At 44.2% G+C, this 22,922-nt stretch overlaps 1 protein-coding gene across 1 annotated transcript in view; it reads right to left on the bottom strand.

Annotated features, from left to right (window-relative positions):
• PRKG2 (protein kinase cGMP-dependent 2) overlaps positions 1 to 22,922 on the bottom strand; it is a 62,781-nt gene that overhangs the window by 25,254 nt on the left and 14,605 nt on the right. The window contains exons 3-6 of the mRNA XM_033160928.1: positions 10,916 to 11,082; positions 8,508 to 8,621; positions 6,136 to 6,241; positions 2,789 to 2,852 (exon numbers count right to left, since the gene is read on the bottom strand). Coding sequence (XP_033016819.1) covers positions 2,789 to 2,852; positions 6,136 to 6,241; positions 8,508 to 8,621; positions 10,916 to 11,082 — 451 coding nt within the window. The remainder of the gene's footprint in view (positions 1 to 2,788; positions 2,853 to 6,135; positions 6,242 to 8,507; positions 8,622 to 10,915; positions 11,083 to 22,922) is intronic.

Raw genomic sequence — 22,922 nt, 5'->3', positions numbered from 1 at the left:
ACAAGAACTGCCGTGACTTCTGTTATGTATTGAGTGGTCTGCGTTTGCCTGAGCTTGAGTCTGGACTAAGGATTCTGAGCCCCTGTGTTCTGATTGGATACATGATATCCAATCGCAGAACATTTCAGGATTTAGGCTTCTGCCATTGGCCCTTAAACTCTGAGTTATGATTCGCAGCTTGGAAGTCTAGACAGCCAGTCACCTTGGGAGTGGGAGTGGCCCAGGCCTTCAGAAATGTATATAAGCAGTTGCTTTGGCCCTGTTGTCCAGTTCTGTTAGTTCAATAAAGGCTCTTGCTGTTATCACTTTGTCTTGCCTCGTGGGAGCCCACCTACACTTCAACCACCTAAAAAATATTCAGAACTGCCAGTATTGTTAGGGCTGTATACATGGTCCATAGTTGTCAACTTTTCCTTTTTTATGGGAAATTCCCTTATTCCAGCGCCGTTTCCCATTGCAAAAAAAGGGAAAGTTGACAGCTAAGGCCATTTCTCAATGCAAAAAGAAAGAAAGGTTGACAGCTCTGCATGGTCTGGCCAGCCCTACAGTCTGTGCCAGACTATTGTTCTGCTGGAGGTGTTGCCAAATGGAAAGAGTGCGTTGTGAACCTTTGAAGAAATTCAGATCATTCATGATAAGGCTAGCACATGCAAAAAAGGGGAAAGAAAGGAAAGAGGGGGAGGCAGGTATCAACAATCAGGCAAAGGCTGAGCACGGATCCTGCTCGAAATATTCTGAATGTCTCTCAAATTACATTTCTTAATCCTCGCCAAATCACTCTGCAACACTCTTCTGCAGAAATAAGTTCCACTGAAATCAAACGGCACATTTACTTCCAAGTAAATGGCATTCAGGATTGGAGATATAAAGCGCTAAATGAGATCCATTTCCTGCTCATTTGTTCTACTGGAGAATAAAGTTATACACTTGCAATACCATAAAGTGTGCATTAAACCAATATGCCCAGAGCTGTTCACACATAAAACTGCCTGTTCATTTACAATGACAAATACATAAGCAAGAGCAAAGAAATGAAAACCATACTGATAATTTTAGGTTTCAAATAATCATTCCGGTTGCAAGATCATCGTTATATTTTTATAACTAAAGAAGGGAAACTGAGTCGTGTAGAGAAAAATCTAGCATTTGTTCTAGACAGCTCTGTACAGTTTTTATCAGTCACTATCGCTACTCCATTAATTCTGCTTACTTGACAGGCAGAGGAGGAAAGGCTGGCTTCCATAAGTTTCATCACAGCAAGTATTTCGTTACAGATAATTGCCATAATGTCGAGAGCTATTTTAAGCACTCCTTGGGGCTCGCACGCACAAAGTCTTCTTGGAACAGCAGAATCCACAAGTTCTCGCCACAAGCGATGGGATTTCGGGGTGCCACTGACCACATCCATGTGATACATTTAAAACAGCAGAATTCCACTTTAACTTTGTGGAATCCTGGGAACTGTAGCCTGTTAATGGTGCTGAGAGTTGTTAGGAGACCCCCTATTCACCACACAAAGCTATGATTCCCAGAATTCCCTGGGAAGAAGGATTGATTGCTAAACCGCTCTGGGAACTGCAGCTCTTTGAGGGGAACAACTCTTAACAAACTAAAGTTCCCAGGATTCTTTGGGGGAAGCCATGGTAGTTTAAAACCTGGCAGAGGGCCTTCTCGGTGGTGGGATCACCCTCCCATCAGATGTCAAAGAAATAAACAACTATCTGACTTTTAGAAGACATCTGAAGGCAGCCCTGTTTAGAGAAGCTTTTAATATTTGATGAATTATTGTATTTTAATATTTTGTTGGAAGCCGCCCAGAATGACTGCGGAAACCCAGCCAGATGGGTGGGGTGGGTATGTATGTATGTATGTATGTATGAATAAATAAATATTATTATTATTATTATTATTATTATTATTATTATTATTATTTTATGGCACTGCTCTTGGTATATGATGTGGATGTGGTCACTGTCTGAGAAACACAAGCCCATAATATGGTCATTTTTGTGACCATAATACAGTCAGCTAAAAACAGATTTTCCCACACCGTCAATCATCACTTCTTTGTGCAACTGCAATTTTTGAAATGTTCCCCAACGTAAAAAAACAACAACAACAGCTCTGTGTATAGAAAATTATCATATCTAACCAGGCTTAGCTGTCCTATTAACATGCTGACTTTCCAGTGCCGCAGGTAGGACATAGTCTTGCTCTTCTGGAATATTTGGTGATTTCAGTTAAAGTTCAGCCACTTGGCCTCCTACCGTTCTATACCTGCTTATTAGGGTGTGTGTCCCCACCCCCTGAGTAAAAATATATAGGAATAGACAGAAAAATCTGCCCATTTCCCATGCTGCGATGAAAGCGCAACCAATTAGTGCCCTTGAACTCTTGATCAAAAGGTTTTTGATCCCATGGAGGCACCCACTAACAGAGGAGGAGTATTTTTCCAATCTTCCTTTCCCCTGGCCAGCTCCCCCCCCCATGCCTCCTTCTACTGAAAGTGTAGCCCACTTTCCATCCTCTTCCAGAGGCCCCCCCCCCCAACTCTCTGGAGCTGATTTTCCAGAGGCACTGCAGGATCAAAAGCCCTTTTGGAGAGCACAAGGGCACCAGCTGGATCCTGCCAATTACTTAAAGTGGATGTGAATCTACAACACATTATTTCATACCACGTAATCCCAGGTTAACTGCTGCCTGTCATGCAGGATTTTTCCTGAAGCTTTGAAACAGAACACAAGAGATCTCATTGGAAGCCCATGCCACTGGGTATAAAACTACTTACCACTTCCAAGCAGTCTATAATCTTTGTCAGTTTATCTTCCGGTAGATTCTTCAGCAGAGAAACACTTTGAAAAATAAATATCAAAGGATTGCGTTTAGTTCAACTTGTATGTAGAGTTTCAACTCCTATACGCAGTTTCAGCTTTCCTGTTGTAAAACATTTATTGTCAGGGTAGCTGGGTTCTTTTTAGTTATTGTTACGTTTTAGGGTTCTTACAATGGAGCGGTGTATAAATTTTATGACCTAAATAAAATGAATACTTCTCCCAGAATCCAAAAGGATATTATGCATGATAACTCTCAAAACAGAAATTATCCAAGCAACTAAAAGAGTAGGCGAATGATGCTCAGGTAGGGGGTACTGATATAAGGCTTAGCAGTTTCACAGGAGAACCAACGCAGGCTAAATAATTGAAAATATACCCCTGAAAAATTGTGTTTTTCAGTGCATTTTAACACCATGTAGTTACCTGCTTCCTTAAAGAGATATGCTGCTAAATAGTTGTGACAGAAAGAAGAGCTCTACTGAGGTTAAAGGTAAAGGTAAAGGTAAAGGGACCCCTGACCGTTAGGTCCAGTCACAGACGACTCTGGGGTTGCAGCGTTCATCCTGCTTTATTGGCTGTGGGAGCCGGCGTACAGCTTCCGGGTCATGTGGCAAACCAGAGCAGCGCACGGAAACACCGTTTACCTTCCCGCCAGAGTGGTACCTATTTATCTACTTGCACTTTGACGTGCTTTCGAACTGCTAGGTTGGCAGGAGCAGGGACTGAACAACGGGAGCTCACCCCATCACGGGGATTCAAACTGCTGACCTTCTGATCGGCAAGCCCTAGGCTTATTTTGGAAGGACAAGCTAACTTCGCATGCAATTAGGCCCTTAAATGCTCTTCCCTGCACAAGCCCACACACACTTGAGATGCAGCCCTTCAGCTTTGAACTATACATACAAGGAGCATCACATAAGAACAGCTGACTTGACCCAAAGCTGAGACTGTCCAGGAAGGCCTGCAGACTCCATCTTGGTAGTCAAGATAATCCCAAAACTATTTGGTAGTTATAAGAATGAGCTCATATATAAGTTGATATTCACTTGTGTGGATATATGCTCATTGACTTGCTTTGGTGCTGGGCTTATCTGGGGGTCCTGGAATGCTGGGCTCTTGGCCCAGAGAACGTAGCTTTCTATACGCCTTGGATAGTTGCCACTTATGCCCTCATGGATTGATGGTAAATTCTGGCCAAGCTGACGTATGTTGATCTTTGTATAAGTAATGTACCTTGGTTCCCGAACGGCTTAGTTGCTGAACAAATCGGCTCCCAAACGCCACAAACCGGGAAGTAAGTGTTTGTCAACATTTTTGGGAAGCTGAACGTCCGACATGGCTTATGCTTGAATACAGGAAGCTCCTGCAGCCAATCGGAAGCTGCACCTTGGTTTTCAAATGGTTTCAGGAGTCAAATGGACTTCTGGAATGGACTAACTTTGAGAACCAAGGTATACACATTTGCCTGGGTGAGGGCAAGTCACGACAACCTCTCCCTGTTGAGGTGTCTGTGCTGTGTCTGTAAAGACGGTGAAGGTCTGCACGCTGTGTTGTAAGTTTACACCTTTCTTTAATAAAGCACCAGAGCTGGTCATTCTGGCATTTATGGCATCCTTCTTTGGTATCTCTGCATCAAACCACTCACTTAGGTTCTCCTTTGGGCCTGTGGTTCAGAACACCAGCCCATCTGAATCATATCTGATCATATCTGGATCAGATATGGTAGAGGATAGCTCAGTTAGTAGAGCATTAAATTCTTGATCTCAGGGTCTTGGATTCGAAGCCCATGGTGGCCAACCAGATGCCCACAGGAAGCCCCTGAGCAAACCCTGAGGGCAACAACACTCTCCTCACTTGTGGATTTCCATCAACTGGTATTCTGAAGCATACAACGGAAGGAGAACATTGCCACTGCAAATAGCCACTGATAGCCTTTCTATATCTGAATATAGAGCCACGCAAGTTGCGGGCTACAAGACAAAATCAAAATACCTGCAATAAATCTGGCCTTCTAATATAATTTTTAACCTGATTTTAATACTATACCATTGTGTTGTAGTAACCTGCCCTAAGGCCAGCAAGAAATTCCATAAATAAAATTTTCTCAGTCAGCAAGCCTGCTCTCAAGACATATTGCTGTGTCTGCCTCATTGACTTTATTTACTAAATATAGATGTAATTGAAATCATTAAATGTCCACGGCAGACTTGCAGATACTTCACCCGCAATCAGTGAGGCATTAAGTGGATACTTGATGTCAAAGAAGCTTGCAGTAAGGAATTAAATTAAAACATTCAAATCTGAAATGCTAGAGAAGTTTTACTTGGCAATCTGTTCCAAGGCTCTGCCATCTAAAAACAAGAGGATTGAATGACTGACTGATAATCTTGGGTCTCTGCTTATCTTCAATAATATACAGTTAGGCTTCTTCCGGATGACCTGTTTATTGAACATTCATCCAGGTTCGTTTGCAGGGGGTTTAGACAATGTTAACTATTTAATGTAGGGCTGCCATATTTTGAAGAGCGAAAAAGAGGACACATTTGCCAACTTTTACTTCTAACTATGGCTCGCTATGATGACTCTCATTTTACATTCCCATGAAAAAGAGGATGTGTCCTGGAAAAAGAGGACATATGGCAACCCTAATTTAATGAGCATTCATTCCGATTTGTTTGCAGACAGGTTAGACAATGTGTCAAAGCAAGCACTGATGCACTATCCAGCAAATTTTCCCATCACTTTCATTTTCACAAAAAGTCCAATATTTGTGGGGAGAAGGATTTTTGCGCAAGACGTCCCAACAAATTGTAATTGTGCATTATGTGTCTGAATCCCACCCCAAAACAGCAGCAATCTGGAAGTGCTGCTGAGCTAGTTTATCGTTATGAGCATAATCTTCCCATGAGCTCCACCCTTTTCTGGCATTACCCCGAGGATGAATTCAAAAGCAATCACTTCTGTTTTTCATTAACCATAGCTTGCCATATCATCTGAGTAGCTTTAGGAAGCTGGCATTTTTTCATTGACCACAGTTAAATTTAACCACAGTTTAGGGTTCAGATGACACACTAAACAGTGGTTAATATAAAACAGAATTGGTAGCTTCTGACTTCCTCCTCGCAGCCATGGGAAGGCTGCAAGCTCAGGTCAAGCTAGGGAGGTTCTCCTAATGCTAAACCACAGTGCGTAACATTCTGCCTAAATGAAGTCAATGTATCTAAATGCACCAGACTCTCCCCATTAAATGCAGCAATAATTATCTATCTATCCTGAGAAAACAAGTGTAGGAATTGTTTACCTTCTGAGGAAGTTTCTGTATTGCTCATGCCTTGCTTGTGCTGTCCTCCTCATTATATTCTGGAAAACCTCTCTGTCTAATGCCCATGTTTTCACGCTGGTGACAGCTTTAGGAACAAGTGGGGAAGAAAAGCAAAATTAAGAAGTTAAACAATTCTACAGTAACCCAGGTACACCCAGTGCAAATCCAGCGAAGTGAGCACATTGACTGAGGTTCTTCGTGAAACTGAGAATGCATTCACACTCACAGTGGGATTTTTGTATCACCTTCTCGTAGCAGAAATTGCCAGAGAGTGAAGCTGCAACCGGCAGCTTCACACCTCATTGATGTTATGATATTATTTTACACAGCAACTGCTCATGTTTCACCCTGGACGATTTCTATTCCAGGACAGTGTATAAATGCTGTAAATGAATAAATGGCATTCTCAGCAGGATTTCATAGTAAAGAACTAACAGTAGCTCAGAGCCTTCCAAGGGAACAGATCCAAGGTGATGCACCCCAGATTTTGTGGGACTACTAGTCCCATCATCCTTGATTGCTGAGTGAGGCTTATGGGAACTGGAGTCCAACAAAAATCTGGGAGGTACCACAATAGCTACCCCTGGGTTAGAGTGCCAGGATAAGGAAAATAGGGTTCAAGTGGGTGTCAGGAATCAGAGGATCCAATCCCCACAGCAGGTTGCCAGGAACGGATAAGACAAGGAAAGTTCTTACCAACTGCTTTTTATTCAATATTTACAGAGAAAGGCTTAGGAATGCAGCCTTTTGGAGTAATGGCATTGTTCCAAGTAAAGCTCCAACCCCCTTCTCTCCTACTTCCTCATTCGTCAACAGCACCACCCCCTTTATGGTTGCCGCTTAGGGCCATCTGTCTCCAAGCCCTTTGTTCTCCTACTTTTAAGGCTCACCAGGTTCTGGGAGATGGTGGGTCTGGAATGCTTTCTAGTGATAACATGTCAGCCAGCTGCTCCAGCTCTGCCTCCTCCTCCTCTCCCATTATTTCCCAACTTTCCCCCACATCTTCCTCTGAGCTGTGACCTCCCGCAAACTGTCTTCTTCTTCTCTGGAAAGGTCAGGCTGGGGAGGTGGTCTCCACCATTCCTCCTATGCCCAGTGGCCTTTGTCTATTCCCTGACCTATTTCCCAGTCTAAGTTGCCACATAGGGTTGCTGTGGGGCAGAGATGGATTTAGAGCAGTATGAGCCCTGCAGCCACACTGGGTGTGCAGCCAAAATGGCCACATTCTCAAAGCCTGGTAAGTGGGTAAGTGCTTACCTAGCTTTGGGAAGGAGGTAGGAGGGCTCTAGGATCCTGCCAGAGCCTCATGCCTCCTTCCCAAAGCCCAGCTTAAGCTGGTGCAACAAGGGCTGGGGGTAGGGTGTCAAATGCACAGGGTGGTATATAACCACAGTCCACCCCTACACGGGGAAGGATGAAATAGCCCCTTGGTATATTGCTCTGAGCTTTTCAGAGAAAGAATAAAATATAAACGAACTGATGGTCCTTCTTATTCATACTGTGGAGAATATTTCTTTCTTATATGATCATTACTCTTGCTTGCCTGGATGAAGGATCGAGAGGTGTGTGTAGAAAGTGGCCCATTGTACAACAGTAAAATTAACACCTATTGCTCAACCCATTTTTGCCTCTGGCATTACTCGCCCTTGGAACATTGTCCAGAAGGATATTCTGCCCCCTAATCTCAAAAGTGCTTCTCATTCCCGCTGCAATATGTATGCATGCTATTAAATACAAATAACCTCCCCCCTCTGAAATCTTCGGACTTCCCAGAAGTTAATAACATCCGAGGATGTTAAGCAGAAATGTTGACAAAGGCTGCTAATTAACAAGCTGAGGTGGAAATGTGGAGGGCTGATCATAAGACTGAGAAACTGACAGATTTGCCTACCTCTAGCCCTGATCTACCTTGCTTTGCCCATTCACCCATGAACTGCTGCTCCAGTTTTGGAATTCCATTTGCTAAATCCCCTCACAACTGCTTGTTCCACCAACCTCAGCTGCCCAAGGCTTCGTAAGCCATAGCTAGAGACAACCAGATGCTGTGCTTCAAAATCTCTACGGCAAGGATGGGGAACCTGGGGTCCTTCTGCTGTTGTTGGACGACAGCTTGCTGACTATTGGTCATGCTCACTGGTGTTGATGAGAGTCCTACACCATCTGGCTCCTCATCCTTGCTGTGTATCAAACCCAAAGCTGCAAGTTTTGTCTCACAAGACCCACACATGGCCACTGTACGGCTCTTCTCTGTTTGTCTCATCATCACCACAATCTCTTCTGTCAGGAAAGAGCAGCCTTGGGAGGGTTGCTTTTCTGCTTTTGCAAAATTTTGAGGGATTAATTGCACACACCTTTCACCGAGGCCGTCCTTGTGCAGTTGTACAAAATGGCCAGCTCCCCAAACGCTGTCCACACAGGAATCGAAGAGAGGAGTTTGTTTTGCTGAAACACTTCCAACCTGCCTTCTGTGAGGAGAAAAAGACAGCGTCAAAAATGGTGTGCAATTTTGCTGACTGGCTATGAGGCAGGTTCCTACAGTCACTTTTATATAAAACATAACCCCCCCCCCCAAAAAAACACCAGACAGCCAGGTAATTTAATATCTTAGCTAGTACTTCAGTGTTAGTGTGAACTATCCCTAGCAGTTTCGAACTGGGAACTAAGAATAAATCTCAACGGATTTTAAAGCCCACAGCTTAAAACCCCTACATGAGCTTTACGCCCAATTTTCAATATATACAGCAAGATAAATTACAATCTCTCCATGAAGATTCTGCTCCGGGCAATTTCTCTTACACTTTTTTAAATATGTATTTGTCGAAAAAATGGATTTTATTAGAGTTAACAATATTTTACCGCCTTCTGCATCCAAAACTTTATTCCTCGTTTCAGCTAACGGCAAGGTTTCATGTGCAGGTGATCTCTGAACATGGCTATGTGTTTCTTTGCTGCAATTGCTTCCTTTGAGGCTAAAGAGTTGAATATATCACAAGCACACTGTCCACAAAGTAGCTATTTTGCTAAACATTAAACAATGGTTCTAATATTGGAGGAGCCAGTGGAAATTGATTTCACTGGTTTAATTAGGAGTAACTCGATTCAGCTATCGACTCAACTAGAACTATGGCAGTGTTAATTGCACCAAAGGTCAAAGTAAACGTGACGGTAGAAGCCATGTTTATTTAAGCACACATCTTGGCAAAGTGTGCCTGCCTGTATGCCTCATTGTGAATGTCAAAGCTGGGTAGAGGGGTGAAGGAGCTGAATCTGCCCCACAGTCTCACTCCAGACATTTGCCTTGCAGTGCAACTTACTTCCCATATTGTAAAAAGAGGAGCCCTGCAGGATTAGCCATTGATATGCCCCAACGGCAGAGTGGTGCATGTTCTGGTTATCTCCCACTTGGGCTACTGCAATGCACTCTACATGGGGCTACCTTTGAAGGTGACCCAGAAACTGCAACTATTCCAGAATGCGGCAACTAGACTGGTGACTGGGAACGGCTGCCAAGACCATATGACACAGGTCCTGAGAGACCTGCATTGGCTCCCAGTATGTTCCCAAGCACAATTCAAAGTGTTGGTGCTGACCTTTAAAGACCTAAATGGCCTTGGCTTAGTATACCTGAAGAAGCGTCTCCACCCCTCATCGTTCAGCCTGGACACTGAGGTTCAGCTCCGCGGGCCTTTTGGCGGCTCCCTCACTGTGAAATGTGAGGTCACAGAGAACCAGGCAGACGGCCTTCTTGGTAGTGGCGCCCGCCCTGTGGAACGCCCTCCAATCAGATGTCAAGGAAATAAACAACTATCTGACTTTTAGAAGACATCTGAAGGCAGCCCTATTTAGGGAAGTTTTCATGTTTGATGTTTTATTGCTTTATTATTATGGTTGAGAGCCACTCAGAGTAGCTAGGGAAACCCAGCCAGATGGGCAGGGCATATTATTATTATTATTATTATTATTATTAGAAGCTCACAAGCAGGCTGTATCCATAATTCTTGTGAGCATTTCTGGGATGGGGAAAGGTGGGGTATCCAGCTGGCCATTTATAAACAGATAATAATAATGACTCATCTCATAGGGCTGCTGTGATGGATGGATGAGGTAGGAAGGCACTTAAAGCACAACACACATTATTACAAGCATCGCATTGCTCCTCTTGCAGTCATAAATAATAGTTGATGTGCCTAGAAACATCGCTGGCCACAGTAGCTAATGGAACTTCTGGGTTCAGACACAGCGTGCAGTTTGCACAGACAAAAGGATTGCCCTGCTTGTAAACTATCAAGGAGATGGATGCTGGATGAGGCCTATATTCCACCTGGGCTGCAATCTTAGAATCATAGAATTGTAGAGTTGGAGAAGGCCACAAGGATCATCTAGTCCAGCCTTTCTCAACCTTGGGTCCCCCAGATGTTTTTGGCCTACAACTCCCATCATCCCTAGGTAGCAGGACCAGTGGTCAGGGATGATGGGAGTTGTAGTCCAACAAGATCGGGGGACCCAAGGTTGAGAAAGGCTGATCTAGTCCAACCCACTGCAATGCAGGAATCTTCTGCCCAGCATGGGGCTCGGACCCACAACCCTGAGATTATGAGTTTAACCATATCTACTCAGAAGCAAGTCCTACTTAATTCAACAGGACTCACTCCCAGGTAAGCGGGGCTAGGATTGCAGCATAGCACGTTCATACCAGGTCTAAGCAGCAAAATTCCCAGTGCTAACCGTTTCAATGTACAACTTAATATGGTTTACTAACCTGCCAGTACAAATATATGGTTGCCAGGCTCTCCTTGTTTGATTATGTAGCTCCCTTGCTGGTACGTTCTCCCATACATACATTCCACCATATCTCTGATCTGCTGCGGGTCCAGCCTCTTCAGAAATTGGTTTCTACTCAGGGCATCTGTGATGAGCTTTTTCTCACTTATATTCAGTAAACCAGAGAGAGGAGGAGAGAAAGAAAGAAAGAAAGAAAGAAAGAAAGAAAGAAAGAAAGAAAGAAAGAAAGAAAGGCAAAAATCACGTTCATTTGCAGCAAATAAATGGACTGCATTATGCACAACTTATTCCCCTCATCATGGTCTTCACAGTCCAGTGCCCATGAAGGTAGTTTACATTTTTCTCTGCAACCTAAAACATTCAGCACATAGGAAGTTGTTGCTTTAAGTATTTGTCCATCTAGCCTAGCACTGCCTGGGCTAGGGACGGGAGGATCTGTAGATTTCTCTTAAGTTTCTCAATTTCCCCATTTTAAATTCAGTCCTCCACATTTCAGCAGTGGTTTGCAGGGCCCTGTTGTTGTTTTTAAGTCCTCAGGAAGATTCTTCAGTATTTTAGTGCGATTTTCTCCTGCTAAACACAATTCTGCCCCCAGTTTTGACTAGTGTGCATGTTTTTCGCAAGCAGCTTCTCCTAACACAATGCATTTTTGTTTGTTGTTTCACAGGCACGTGCATTTTGATACACACGTTCCCCTAACACATGCATTTTTGTAAACACTGATCGGTTGGAGAACTGCATCACAGCATTTGGGAAAGTGTGAGTTTTGGAGGATGGCTGTGTTTTGGTTCTCATGCTGCTTCAGGAAGTGCGGCTCTGATACATTCTTGTTTAAATGCGACCTCAATTGAATTCTGTCCCCCCGCCCCCTGCCCTGCATCTCTACTGGCAGCAGCTCTCTAATGTCTCAGGCTGAAGCCTGTCACATCACTTGCTGCCTGATCCTTCAAACAGGGTATGCCAGGGACTCAGCTCAGCAATGCGGGCTGGAAAATTTGTTGCGCCATTTGTTGCAACTGAATCCTTTCCCCAAAATACTTACAGCATGGAAGCACACACACACACACACACACAATCCTGACAACACAGAAGTACTGTTTTGGGGGGACAGGAGGCAGTCAGGTGTGGAGGACTCCCTGGTCTTGAATGAGGTAACTGTGCCCCTGAAGAACCAGGTGCACAGCCTGGGAGTCATTTTGGACTCACAGCTGTCCATGGAGGCGCAGGTCAATTCTGTGTCCATGGCAGCTGCCTACCAGCTCCATCTGGTACGCAGGCTGAGACCCTACCTGTCCACAGACTGTCTTGCCAGAGTGGTGCATGCTCTAGTTATCTCTTGCTTGGATTACTGCAATGCACTCTATGTGGGACTACCTTTGAAGGTGACCCAGAAACTACAACTAATTCAGAATGTGGAAGCTAGACTGGTAACTGGGGGCAGCCACCGAGACCACATAACACCGGTCTTGAAAGACCTACATTGGCTCCCAGTACGTTTCCGAGCACAAATCAAAGTGTTGGTGCTGACCTTTAAAGCCCTAAACGGCCTTGGTCCAGCATACCTGAAGGAGCGTCTCTACCCCCATCGTTCTGCCCGGACACAGAGGTCCAGTGCCGAGGGCCTTCTGGCGGTTCCCTTGCTACAAGAAGCCAAGTTACAGGGAACCAGGCAGAGGGCCTTCTCAGTTGTGGCACCCACCCTGTGGAACGCCCTCCCACCAGATGTCAAAGAGAAAAACAACTACCAGGCTTTTAGAAGACATCTGAAGGCAGCCCTGTTTAGGGAAGCTTTTAATGTTTAATATATTATTGCATTTAATATTCTGTTGGGGATAATATATTATTGCATTTAATAGTCTGATGGGCAGGGTATAAATATATTATTATTATTATTATTATTATTATTATTATTATTATTATTATTATTAACAAATAAACAAACATAGAGAGATTACATTTTTGTTGGCTCCATGATGAGATTCAGAAGATTGAACCATATGATTAATAAGTGTGAAATCTGGCTCAAGTTGCTTGCAATGGAACTCAATGTAGCACTGAGAAGATTGCTCCATCAGTGCTGTTGGTATAATGTGAACAATGGGTTGAATTTCACAGTCTCATGTCTTGAGGAGCACATCCCCTCCCCAATGCTTGGATGTTCTGCGATAAGGGTGCCAGGTGCAATGGGTTACCATAGCAACACCAGCAAGGTCAAGTGTATGACTTGCTGAGCTTTTCCATTGGTTCAGGAAATATGCCTACAATTAGAAATAGGTACAATAGTCTCTAGGGGCACTGCTTTCATTATGTCCTGGTGCATGTCTTGTCCATGTTCGCTGTCGACATCTGACTCTGAATCTGTGAGAGGCAGGGGAAGAGTCTGTGGGTTTTACACAGCAACGTAAGCTAGCATGGTGACAGTGTTAGTGAATCTCTCTGTACATGTGTGTTTTTCCTCCAAAGACCAGAAGAACTGCACATAGTAGACAGTGGTGTTTAGCTTTGTCTTGCACCTGGAGACAATAAACACTTTGTGGGAAAGGAGTTTTCCCCTTAACAGGGGACTCTGGAAGAAGCTGTTCTGCTGGGAGCTAGAAATCTCTGAAGACTCTGCTGGGCAGTGGCAGAGGAAGCCTCTCTGGCACCCGGTGTGGGGCACCGAGGGGCAGGGCAAACCATCCGGCACCCATACAGACACATGCGTGGCAGCCCATATTGGTGCCACATGTGTGCAGTCTGTACGGACGCCGCGCGAGTGGCACCCATACTGATGTTGCATGTGCCCTCGGCTGCTCTACAGCTGGGGGGGGAGGCAGTGGGCCATCTTTTCACCCCCCATGGTGGCACCTGGGGCGCTCACACACCCCCACACGCCCTCCATATGCCCCTGCTGCTGGGGCTCTGAATCCTCTGCTGATACATCCCACAGGCTGAGGTATGGTGAACTGCCTTCCACAAGTCTCCAACAAGTGCAAGCATTTCTGCCTGCAAGATAGAATCATAGAATCATAGAGTTGGAAGAGACCACAAGGGCCATCCAGTCCAACCCCCTGCCAAGCAGGAAACACCATCAAAGCATTCCTGACAGATGGCTGTCAAGCCTCCGCTTAAAGACCTCCAAAGAAGGAGACTCCACCACACTCCTTGGCAGCAAATTCCACTGTCGAATGATCTGTGCTCTCATTGCCCTGTGCATCAATGCTCTGGGAGTTCTCCTGAACCTCCCAAGCAGATTTGGGGAGGGTGTGGGAAGAAGAGAAGAGGGTGGGGAAGTCCCATTGCACTAGCAGGACTTGTGCAGTTGAATCCAGCCCATGGTTCCATCCGAATGACACTCTCTTCTGAAACTGCACTGACTTACAGACATCAGCAATGCTTTCGTCAAATTACCTGTGCATTGCTTCCAGCGATTTATAGAATTTGCAATGCCAAAGCAACATCGATTCTGCGTTTATGCAATCTTTTTACCTTAGAGCAGACACTTTCCTGTGCTCCCCTAAGAAGAAGCCCTGCTGGGTCAGACCCAAAATCCACCTTCAGCACCCTGCTTTGCCTCTGAGAAACTTGAAAGCAACTCATGAAGGCAACAACCCTCTCTTGCTGTTTTCCCCAGCAGCCTTTGAACACAGAGCTTGCACACAGTCAAAATATGACAAGCAGCCATTGATGGATTTATCCTCCATGCGTCTCTATGGGGGCTTCAAGGCTGTTGCTGTTTAGGGGTGGAATTGAAACACATACAGTACTGGGAAATTCAGGTTGTGCCATTTAAGCTGATCTGGAGCATTTTTGGAGCAAATGCATTTCACTGCCCCCCCCCCTTTTGAAAGGGACAAGGAAGGGGATAGGAAAATGCAATGGGAAGTGTAGGACTTTCTTGACACAACATCATCAACCCCCTATGCAAACAAACCAGAATGAATAATGAAAAATATAAAAGCAATGTCAAGTCTCGCCAAAACCTTTTGCTAACTGGTCAGGATAAACGCTCAATAATCAGGTTGTCTGGAAGTGACCCCTAGTGCCTTTTTCAAGTACAGTGGCGCCTCGGTTTACGAACTTAATCCGTTCTGGAAGTCCGTTCTTAAACCAAAACCGTTCTTAAACCGAGGCGCACTTTCCCTAACGAGGCCTCCCACCGCCGGTGCCCTTCCACCGTTTGGCTTCCGTCCTTAGACCGAGGTAAAGTTCGCAAACCGGGACACTACTTCCGGTTTTGCGGAGTTCGTAAACTGAATCGTTCGTAAACAGGGCTGTTCTTAAACCGAGGTACTACTGTAATCAAAACTGGTGGTCATCACTAAATCCTGGGTCAGCAAGTTCTATCACACCCATAGCTATGTGAATAAGCATTTCCTCTAGGCCTGTACTGAATCTCCAGTTAGAAGCAATGGCTGAATATTCTGGTATTATGAGAAAGGTAGAAAAACTTCTCTGGTTTTTTCCACACCACACACCATTTAATTTACCTTTACCACATCCCTCTTTAGTCCTATCCCCCCCCCCCAGACTAAAATGACTCAAGCTATGTAGACTTCTTGCAAAAGCCGGGAGGGGGAAGCTGTGACCCTCCAGATATTGCAGACTTGAAATCCCATCAGCCCCAGCCAGCATGGTCAATTTTATACAGTTATTATTTCATAAAATTTATATACTGCTTGTTCGTAAGGGATGTGGAGTCCAACAAGACCTAGAGAGCCAAATGTTAGTGGCTTCACCTTACTATGTTGTTGGCATCCATCCACTCAGACCTGAGCAGCACCCCTGGACGTTTAACGGTCTATTGGTAACTGCCCCAACGACATATGGTATAACCGCTGCCACCAGCCAGTATTCACTCTGGCAATGAATAACTCACTTCAGATTCAGATGTTGGTAAAATAAAACATAAGTTTCTTTATTGTGTGTACAAAGCGTAATGGTTTCGATTGACTTGGTAAAACGTTTAATATAACTGTATGGTTATTCAGATAAGTATATATCAACTCTCTACCTAGTATTCCAATAACTATCCCTAATGCCTCCTGTTTATTATTCACTCTGCTCTAGCTCTGATCATAGGCTCTATCTCCCTCTCTCTATCCTTCCCTAACTCAACTCAACTGTCTGACTTCTAACCTCTAACTGCCTTTTCTAGCCTCTCTAACTGCCATCCTTCCACACTCTAATTGCCTGGAGAGCTCCCATTGGTCAAGCTCCTCCCTGCCAAGTTAACCCTTGGAGAACCTTTAGGGGTGAACGCCACATCTCCTCCCCCCTTAATAAAGTTTGAATCAGGAGGGTTAATTTAATACAGTTACTCTCCTGTTCAAACAGCAACAGCTCAAAATACATAACCATTATAACTTTTACATATTCTCTATCCCCTGTTTACCTTTTTTTTTTAAACCCATATCACATTCTCCTTACTACCTCCCCGCCACATTAATTATATCCATACCTCTGTTAAATGCATTAAATAAGCATACTATTAATAAACAATTTTATTAATGCGCCATCAGTCTTCTTCCTCTGGTCTCCTGGACAAAGTATCAGCCACGATGTTTAAGGTCCCTTTTACGCTCCTTATTATCCTTAACCGCCACAAGAAGTGTCTTTCTCTGGGCACCAGTCTTTTCTCTGCCACACGTGATGGGATGCAAGTTGTCTTCCTCTGCTGGATGACACAGTCCAACATCCAATCCCTGCAGTCGATGCGTCTGTAACGATTGTGGATTCCAAGCTGTGTAGAGTCTTTGTTTTCTCAGGGTCAAAAGTTCTCTTGGATCCACCTCTCCCTCTTTCTGGATCTCTGTTAAGTGTTCAAGCGTGATGTCTTGCACAAACATCTCCATGTCATCAAAAGCTGCATAAAAACTGGTTGTCTGGCTTTTGAATTCATTTGGAACTGCTTTCAGAAGTTTGTGGATAGCTGCTTTTTTAGTCAGCTTGCTGAAGCTTTTTGGACAAACGGGTTTACTTAATGAAAGTAGATTAAAAAGCTCTGATTGCCTATTGCTGTTAGCAATCTCCCTTGCTGTCAGTCCATCTTCGGTCTGTATTGAATTATCAGTTCCCACTTCAAGCAATTTGAAGACGACTTTTTTATGTCTTTGATGTGGTCGCCACGTTAATGCTGTGTAACCACGTTCATCTTGGGTCTTTATTTGTGTTGCCTGAACAGCAGGGTACCCATCTTCCCACCACACAAACTCTAGTGTAGGAAACACTTTCACTTTTATAGAAAGTTGACGGGACACCAGGGCAACTATAACTATCAGTATGTTTTTCTTTCTATATTTCCAACTGATGAATGATTTATCATAACCTTGAATAGTTGTTCTAACTGATCTCACAATTAGGTCACTTTTTAAAACAACTCTGACTCCTCTTGAATGAGTGTAACCCATAAGTTCTGGGTCGTATTTTCCAAAAATTGCCACTATGGTAATATGTGACCAGTTATAAACTTTCCAGGCCTGCCCCCCAATGTCAAATATAAAACCCTTGTATTCTAAATATGGGGCTTCCCGTTCCTCATCCCACAGGATCGCGGAAATAAAACTGTTTACTAGATCCATATTTACTTCATCCACATACTCCCCAGTTATTCGATAGGGGTTTATTGCTATTGGCTTGGCATCTCCCGAGTCTATACAATGCACCACTCCCTTGGCTTTTCCTGGGGTGTTACTGAAAGTACTGGCATAATCTTGCAGGATTGTGAATGCCTCTTTCTGCTGTTGTCGGGGTAGGGTAGGAGCCATTTTTATTTCCTGTAGTGTACAGTTTTGCTCCCCTGTCTCCTCCCAACATTTTATCTCAGACTCTTCCTCATCTTCCTTTAAAGCATTTCCCCTCTGTGTTGCTTTAGGTAAAGGCTCTTTTATATCCAGACCCAGCCTAGGTGTAGATATCACCGGTAAAGGACATAACTTTGCCTTAGTTTTATCATTGCCTGTGCCCCTCCGCTGGCAAATGTCACAAGCTTGACAATATTGTTTAATCTGCTTGCCCATGTTTGGCCAATAAAATTTTTGCCCCACTCGCTGTTTGGTTCTGGTAATCCCCATATGCGCCCCAAAAACGCTGTCATGCGCCTGATGCAGAATCTTTTCTCTATAGACTTTAGGGATCACTAGCTGCCTTTTAATCTCACTTCCCCCTCTAGTTGGTCCAACAAGGACTTCCCGATATAATAGTCCATTGCTCACGCAAAACCTTTCAGGGTTCTCAGGGGTTAAAGGAGTAATTGCCTGGGCTGCCTCAAAACACTTTATCAACTCAGCATCACCCTTTTGTTCCTGACCAAAGTTAGGTTTTATTTTACTTCTAAAAGGAACCAACAGGGCTTCATCTTTCCCTTCACCACCCTCCTTTGCAACAGTTGCCATCTCCTCAGAGTTGCGTAACTGCTGACTCCCTGTCGAGCGTGTCACCACAAACGCACTCTGTACATGCTCTAGGAGATCCCATCCAATTAAAACTGCAGCGGGAATCTCCTCAGATACCGCCACTTCCCACCTTCCTGACCAGTCCTTATATGTTATATGTACGTCTGCCATTTGTAGAATCTCAGGGTGTCGTGAAATTCCCTTTATTTTCACTAGCTTGCCAGGGATTATGTTAGTGGGACTAATCAAGCTTGAATGGACAAGTGTCAGTTGTGATGCTGTATCTTTTATCCCCACAACTGTCTTCCCTTCTACATGAATAAATTCCCCAGCCTTCCTTAACAATTCATGGTTATATGAAATCACATAACAGTGGGCTAAAGTATCGTGAGCTTCGGCCATAGCCTCGGCCTGTGGAGAAGCTGCGGTTGCAATGGTAACCTCACTGGCTTGAATGGCCTCAGCAGACTTGATGCAATAAGCCTGCTTCTGGGAGTTAACACTTGGAGTTTTATCTGTCTTATGCTTACACTGATATCCCTTATGCCCAAATTGATTACAGACCCAACATTTAATTTCTTTGGAGTTAGTGTAATTTGGTTTCCTCCCCTTATCTTCACTACTACTGGTGCTGCCAGTGGCTCTCTCTTTTGGTTCACTGAGCACTGATCTGTCTCTTTTTTCTGTCACTGAGGTAAAGTCTCCCTTCATCGGCTGAGTTTTGCTTTTGGGAGTCCCCCAATGTTTCCCGCCAAAATTTGGTTCATCAAATTTATGGTCTCTAATTTCGTTTATCTGGTCAGCTAAATCTGCCGCCTCCTGTAAAGTAGCAGGGTGTCTTTCTTTAATTAAATATTTGAGATGACTGGGTAGGGTATTGTAGAATTGCTCTAACGCAATCACCTCTTTGATCTTTTCGACTGAATTAGCCTCCTCCTGCTCTAACCATTTATTTAAATAGTCGCGGGTTTTCGCTCCCAACTGAGCAAATGTCTCTTCCCGCACTTTGCATACATTGCGAAACCTTTGCCTCAATTGTTCCTTTGTTATTCCAAATCTCACAAAGACCATCTTTTTAAAAACTTGGAAATCTCTAGACTGGTCTAAGGGTAGTTGAGAATAAATTTCTGTCAGTTTTCCGCTGATGCGGGCCCTTAGTATTGGCATTTGATCCTCAGCTGACACTCCAAAATCCTGAATAGCCCTTTCAAAAGCTAAAATGTAAGCTTCAGGGTTGTCATTGTCCCTATATTCAGGGAATCGTTTTAAATCTATTTTGTTAACAGTTTGAGGTATACTGTTGTTGCTGTTATTTTGATTGCTCAGAGCTGACAATTCCATCCTCTTCATTTCTAAATTATATTGTCTCTCTCTCTCCTCTCTTTCAGCTTGCAATCTCAGTTCGTTCTCTTTTGCCTCAGCTTGCAATCTCAGTTCTTTCTCTTTTGCCTCAACTTGCAATCTCATTTCTTTCTCTTTTGCCTCAGCTTGCAATCTCATTTCTAATTCCTTCAGTTTATATTCTTGTTCTAACTTCCATTTCTCAAACTCTTCTGAGACATTAGAACTCATTCCCCTTGAAGGATCTATGATAGAGGCCTCAGTACTGATTTCCTCCCCTTGGGAAATCCCATTCTCCTCCTCAGAGCTTTCGCCATTAGCACTTCTCAGAGCAGTCTTAGATTTTCTAGGTGGCATCCTTAGTTATTGGTGGGTGGTTTTACTTCACTTTTAATATGGAGGGTTTCAGTTAACTATTTTGTTTGGCTTGGTTTTATCACTCAGGTCACAAATACACGCCTAAAGTTACCTCAGAACTTTCTCCAGCGCGCTTTATATTGCCCTCTCAAAACCAAACCCTTTTGCCCAAAATAGTCTAGAGTATAACGTACACCTGGCTTCCTCTTACAATTCTTCACTATTGGAATAATCACTTCACACCACAGGGCTGAGTAACTCTCACAGAATTCTCCCTTTCCCCTTCCGGTGTTTGTGATCCAATCCTCGACAGAATTGTAAAGTTGCCTCCTTTTACGTTTACTCCCTTGTCACACTACCCTCACACCTTTTCCACCCTTTCAATATTTATTCGTCCCGCTGCTGCCGCCACTTTTGTCGCGGTCACTCTCTCAGACCTGAGCAGCACCCCCGGACGTTTAACGGTCTATTGGTAACTGCCCCAACGACATATGGTATAACCACTGCCACCAGCCAGTATTCACTCTGGCAATGAATAACTCACTTCAGATTCAGATGTTGGTAAAATAAAACATAAGTTTCTTTATTGTGTGTACAAAGCGTAATGGTTTCGATTGACTTGGTAAAACGTTTAATATAACTGTATGGTTATTCAGATAAGTATATATCAACTCTCTACCTAGTATTCCAATAACTATCCCTAATGCCTCCTGTTTATTATTCACTCTGCTCTAGCTCTGATCATAGGCTCTATCTCCCTCTCTCTATCCTTCCCTAACTCAACTCAACTGTCTGACTTCTAACCTCTAACTGCCTTTTCTAGCCTCTCTAACTGCCATCCTTCCACAATCTAATTGCCTGGAGAGCTCCCATTGGTCAAGCTCCTCCCTGCCAAGTTAACCCTTGGAGAACCTTTAGGGGTGAACGCCACAGTCAATAGATCTCAAACCACAGCATTAGCAGCTCCCAAGTACCCTCTCCGGGGTGCAAGCCTGTGTGTGGAGGTCATGGGCTGCCCAGACAACAAGACACCCCTCATGGCTTTGCTAATGTGGTCCAAAGGAAAGCAGAGCAATATGTTTGGCACCAGCTTGGCTGCAGGAGTTGCTGGAAGGAGACCTACAAGACGCTATCCATGTTGGAGATTCATTCCCCGTGTGCAGTCATGGGATTATTGCCTATCACATGACGGTGTGTGTCTTCATTCCACAGAATGGGAAGTGACGAATACAGGATGTTTGTATTACTGTGTTCCCTGAAGTGGGACTATTGTCCTTTGTTCTTTCTGTTTGCTGTCTGATGTTAGAGACAGAGGGAGCCATGTTTCAGAGCTCCGTGTGTATTTATATGTAAACAAAGTAGATTAGCCTACATGCTGAGTTGCTGAGCTCTGTTATGCAACTGTGCACACTCTTGAGGATCAGTATTGTGCTGATGTTTCTTGGCATCAGTCGCTGTGATGTTCGGGCTGAGGAATGCTTATGAAGCCCCCAAACGATCGCCCAGGAGGGAGGGAACATGCCAGTCGGGCATGTGTCCCTGCCAAGGTTCTTCTTGTGAATAGGACAATCCTGACAATCCAACCATCTTAGGGACTCCACTCTGGATTTATGTGGGGTTTGCTCTTCAGCATTTCTTCTCCCAAAGATGTCCCACAAGACAGCGGAAGCTTAGGATCAGAATTTTCCTTCTCCTACATGGGCTACCTTCCCAGATTGATGAGCCCCACCTGCCCCTCACTTCCATCTACAGCACATGCAGAAACCACCTTCTTGACCGTTGGACCCACCATTGGTCTTGTCCACAAAATCTGCCAGAGCCTGTCTTTGCACACAGGGGAAGTCATTAACTCACCGAGGGTTTGAGACCCATCGGCTACCTTACAATAACTATGTGAAACACTCTTTAGGGTGAAAAGGGGGAACCTGCAGCTCTCCAAATGTTATTGGAACAACAACATCAAAGGGGTCACAGGTTCTTCATACTAACACTGCATGAAACACGCACTGTATGAGCCCAAGAAACTGAGAAATTGAAATATATTTATTCATTTGCAAATGAACAGATCTGAATCCACATCTAACTAACTTGAAGGGCAACCTTTGCCCCGGAACGCCGTGCTTTCATTATTGCCTGTGTGAGGCTCATCCATCTAATGAAGCAAATCTCAACACTGCACTTTGGGAAACCCTCCAGGGTCTCTTCCGACTTGGATTCATAAAACAAAGTAAAACTGTCCCAGGGAATGAGGCTTTGCTGCAAAATCTCCAGAGGGCACCTTAAGAGTGAATGATCACTTCCCGTTCAGCAGCTTGATTCATTTCCTTTATTACCTGTGCAGCAAGCTTGAAAACGAAGAACGGCAATGATAAAAGCCTAGTGAAATAAAATCAGAGGCACAGAAGTCATCGCGTTTCCTGGCCGAAATGGAAACTTTGGGCATTTAGGAAACTTTAGGCCTAGTAAATCACATTGTATGTATATAGGTCGCAATGTTCAGTTGAAAACAAATTTTCTAAGTATAGGCTAACCCCCACTGCCGCCTTGCATAAGTGGGTTGGGTTTTTTTTAAACTTCAGGAATTCCTAATTAGACCCAAATATTAAACGTTTCCACAGAGTTGGCGAATACATTAGATACGGTCCCTAAAGGACCAATTCAGGCTACTTTAACATTTCACTCTCATGACAATGGTCCCTCATAGAATCATAGAGTTGGAAGAGACCACAAGGGCCATCCAGTCCAACCCCCTGCCAAGCAGGAAACACCATCAAAGCATTCCTGACAGATGGCTGTCAAGCCTCTGCTTAAAGACCTCCAAAGAAGGAGGTCATGAAAGCTGAATTTTGGTTTTCCCCATTTATGGGGTTTCTACAGCTTAATTGTCTTGGTTTTCCATCTTTACTTCCCCCA

This window comes from Lacerta agilis, chromosome 9 (genome assembly GCF_009819535.1).
Source record: "Lacerta agilis isolate rLacAgi1 chromosome 9, rLacAgi1.pri, whole genome shotgun sequence".
Taxonomy (NCBI): Eukaryota; Metazoa; Chordata; class Lepidosauria; order Squamata; family Lacertidae; genus Lacerta; species Lacerta agilis.
This window is presented reverse-complemented; position numbering and strand designations above follow the sequence as displayed.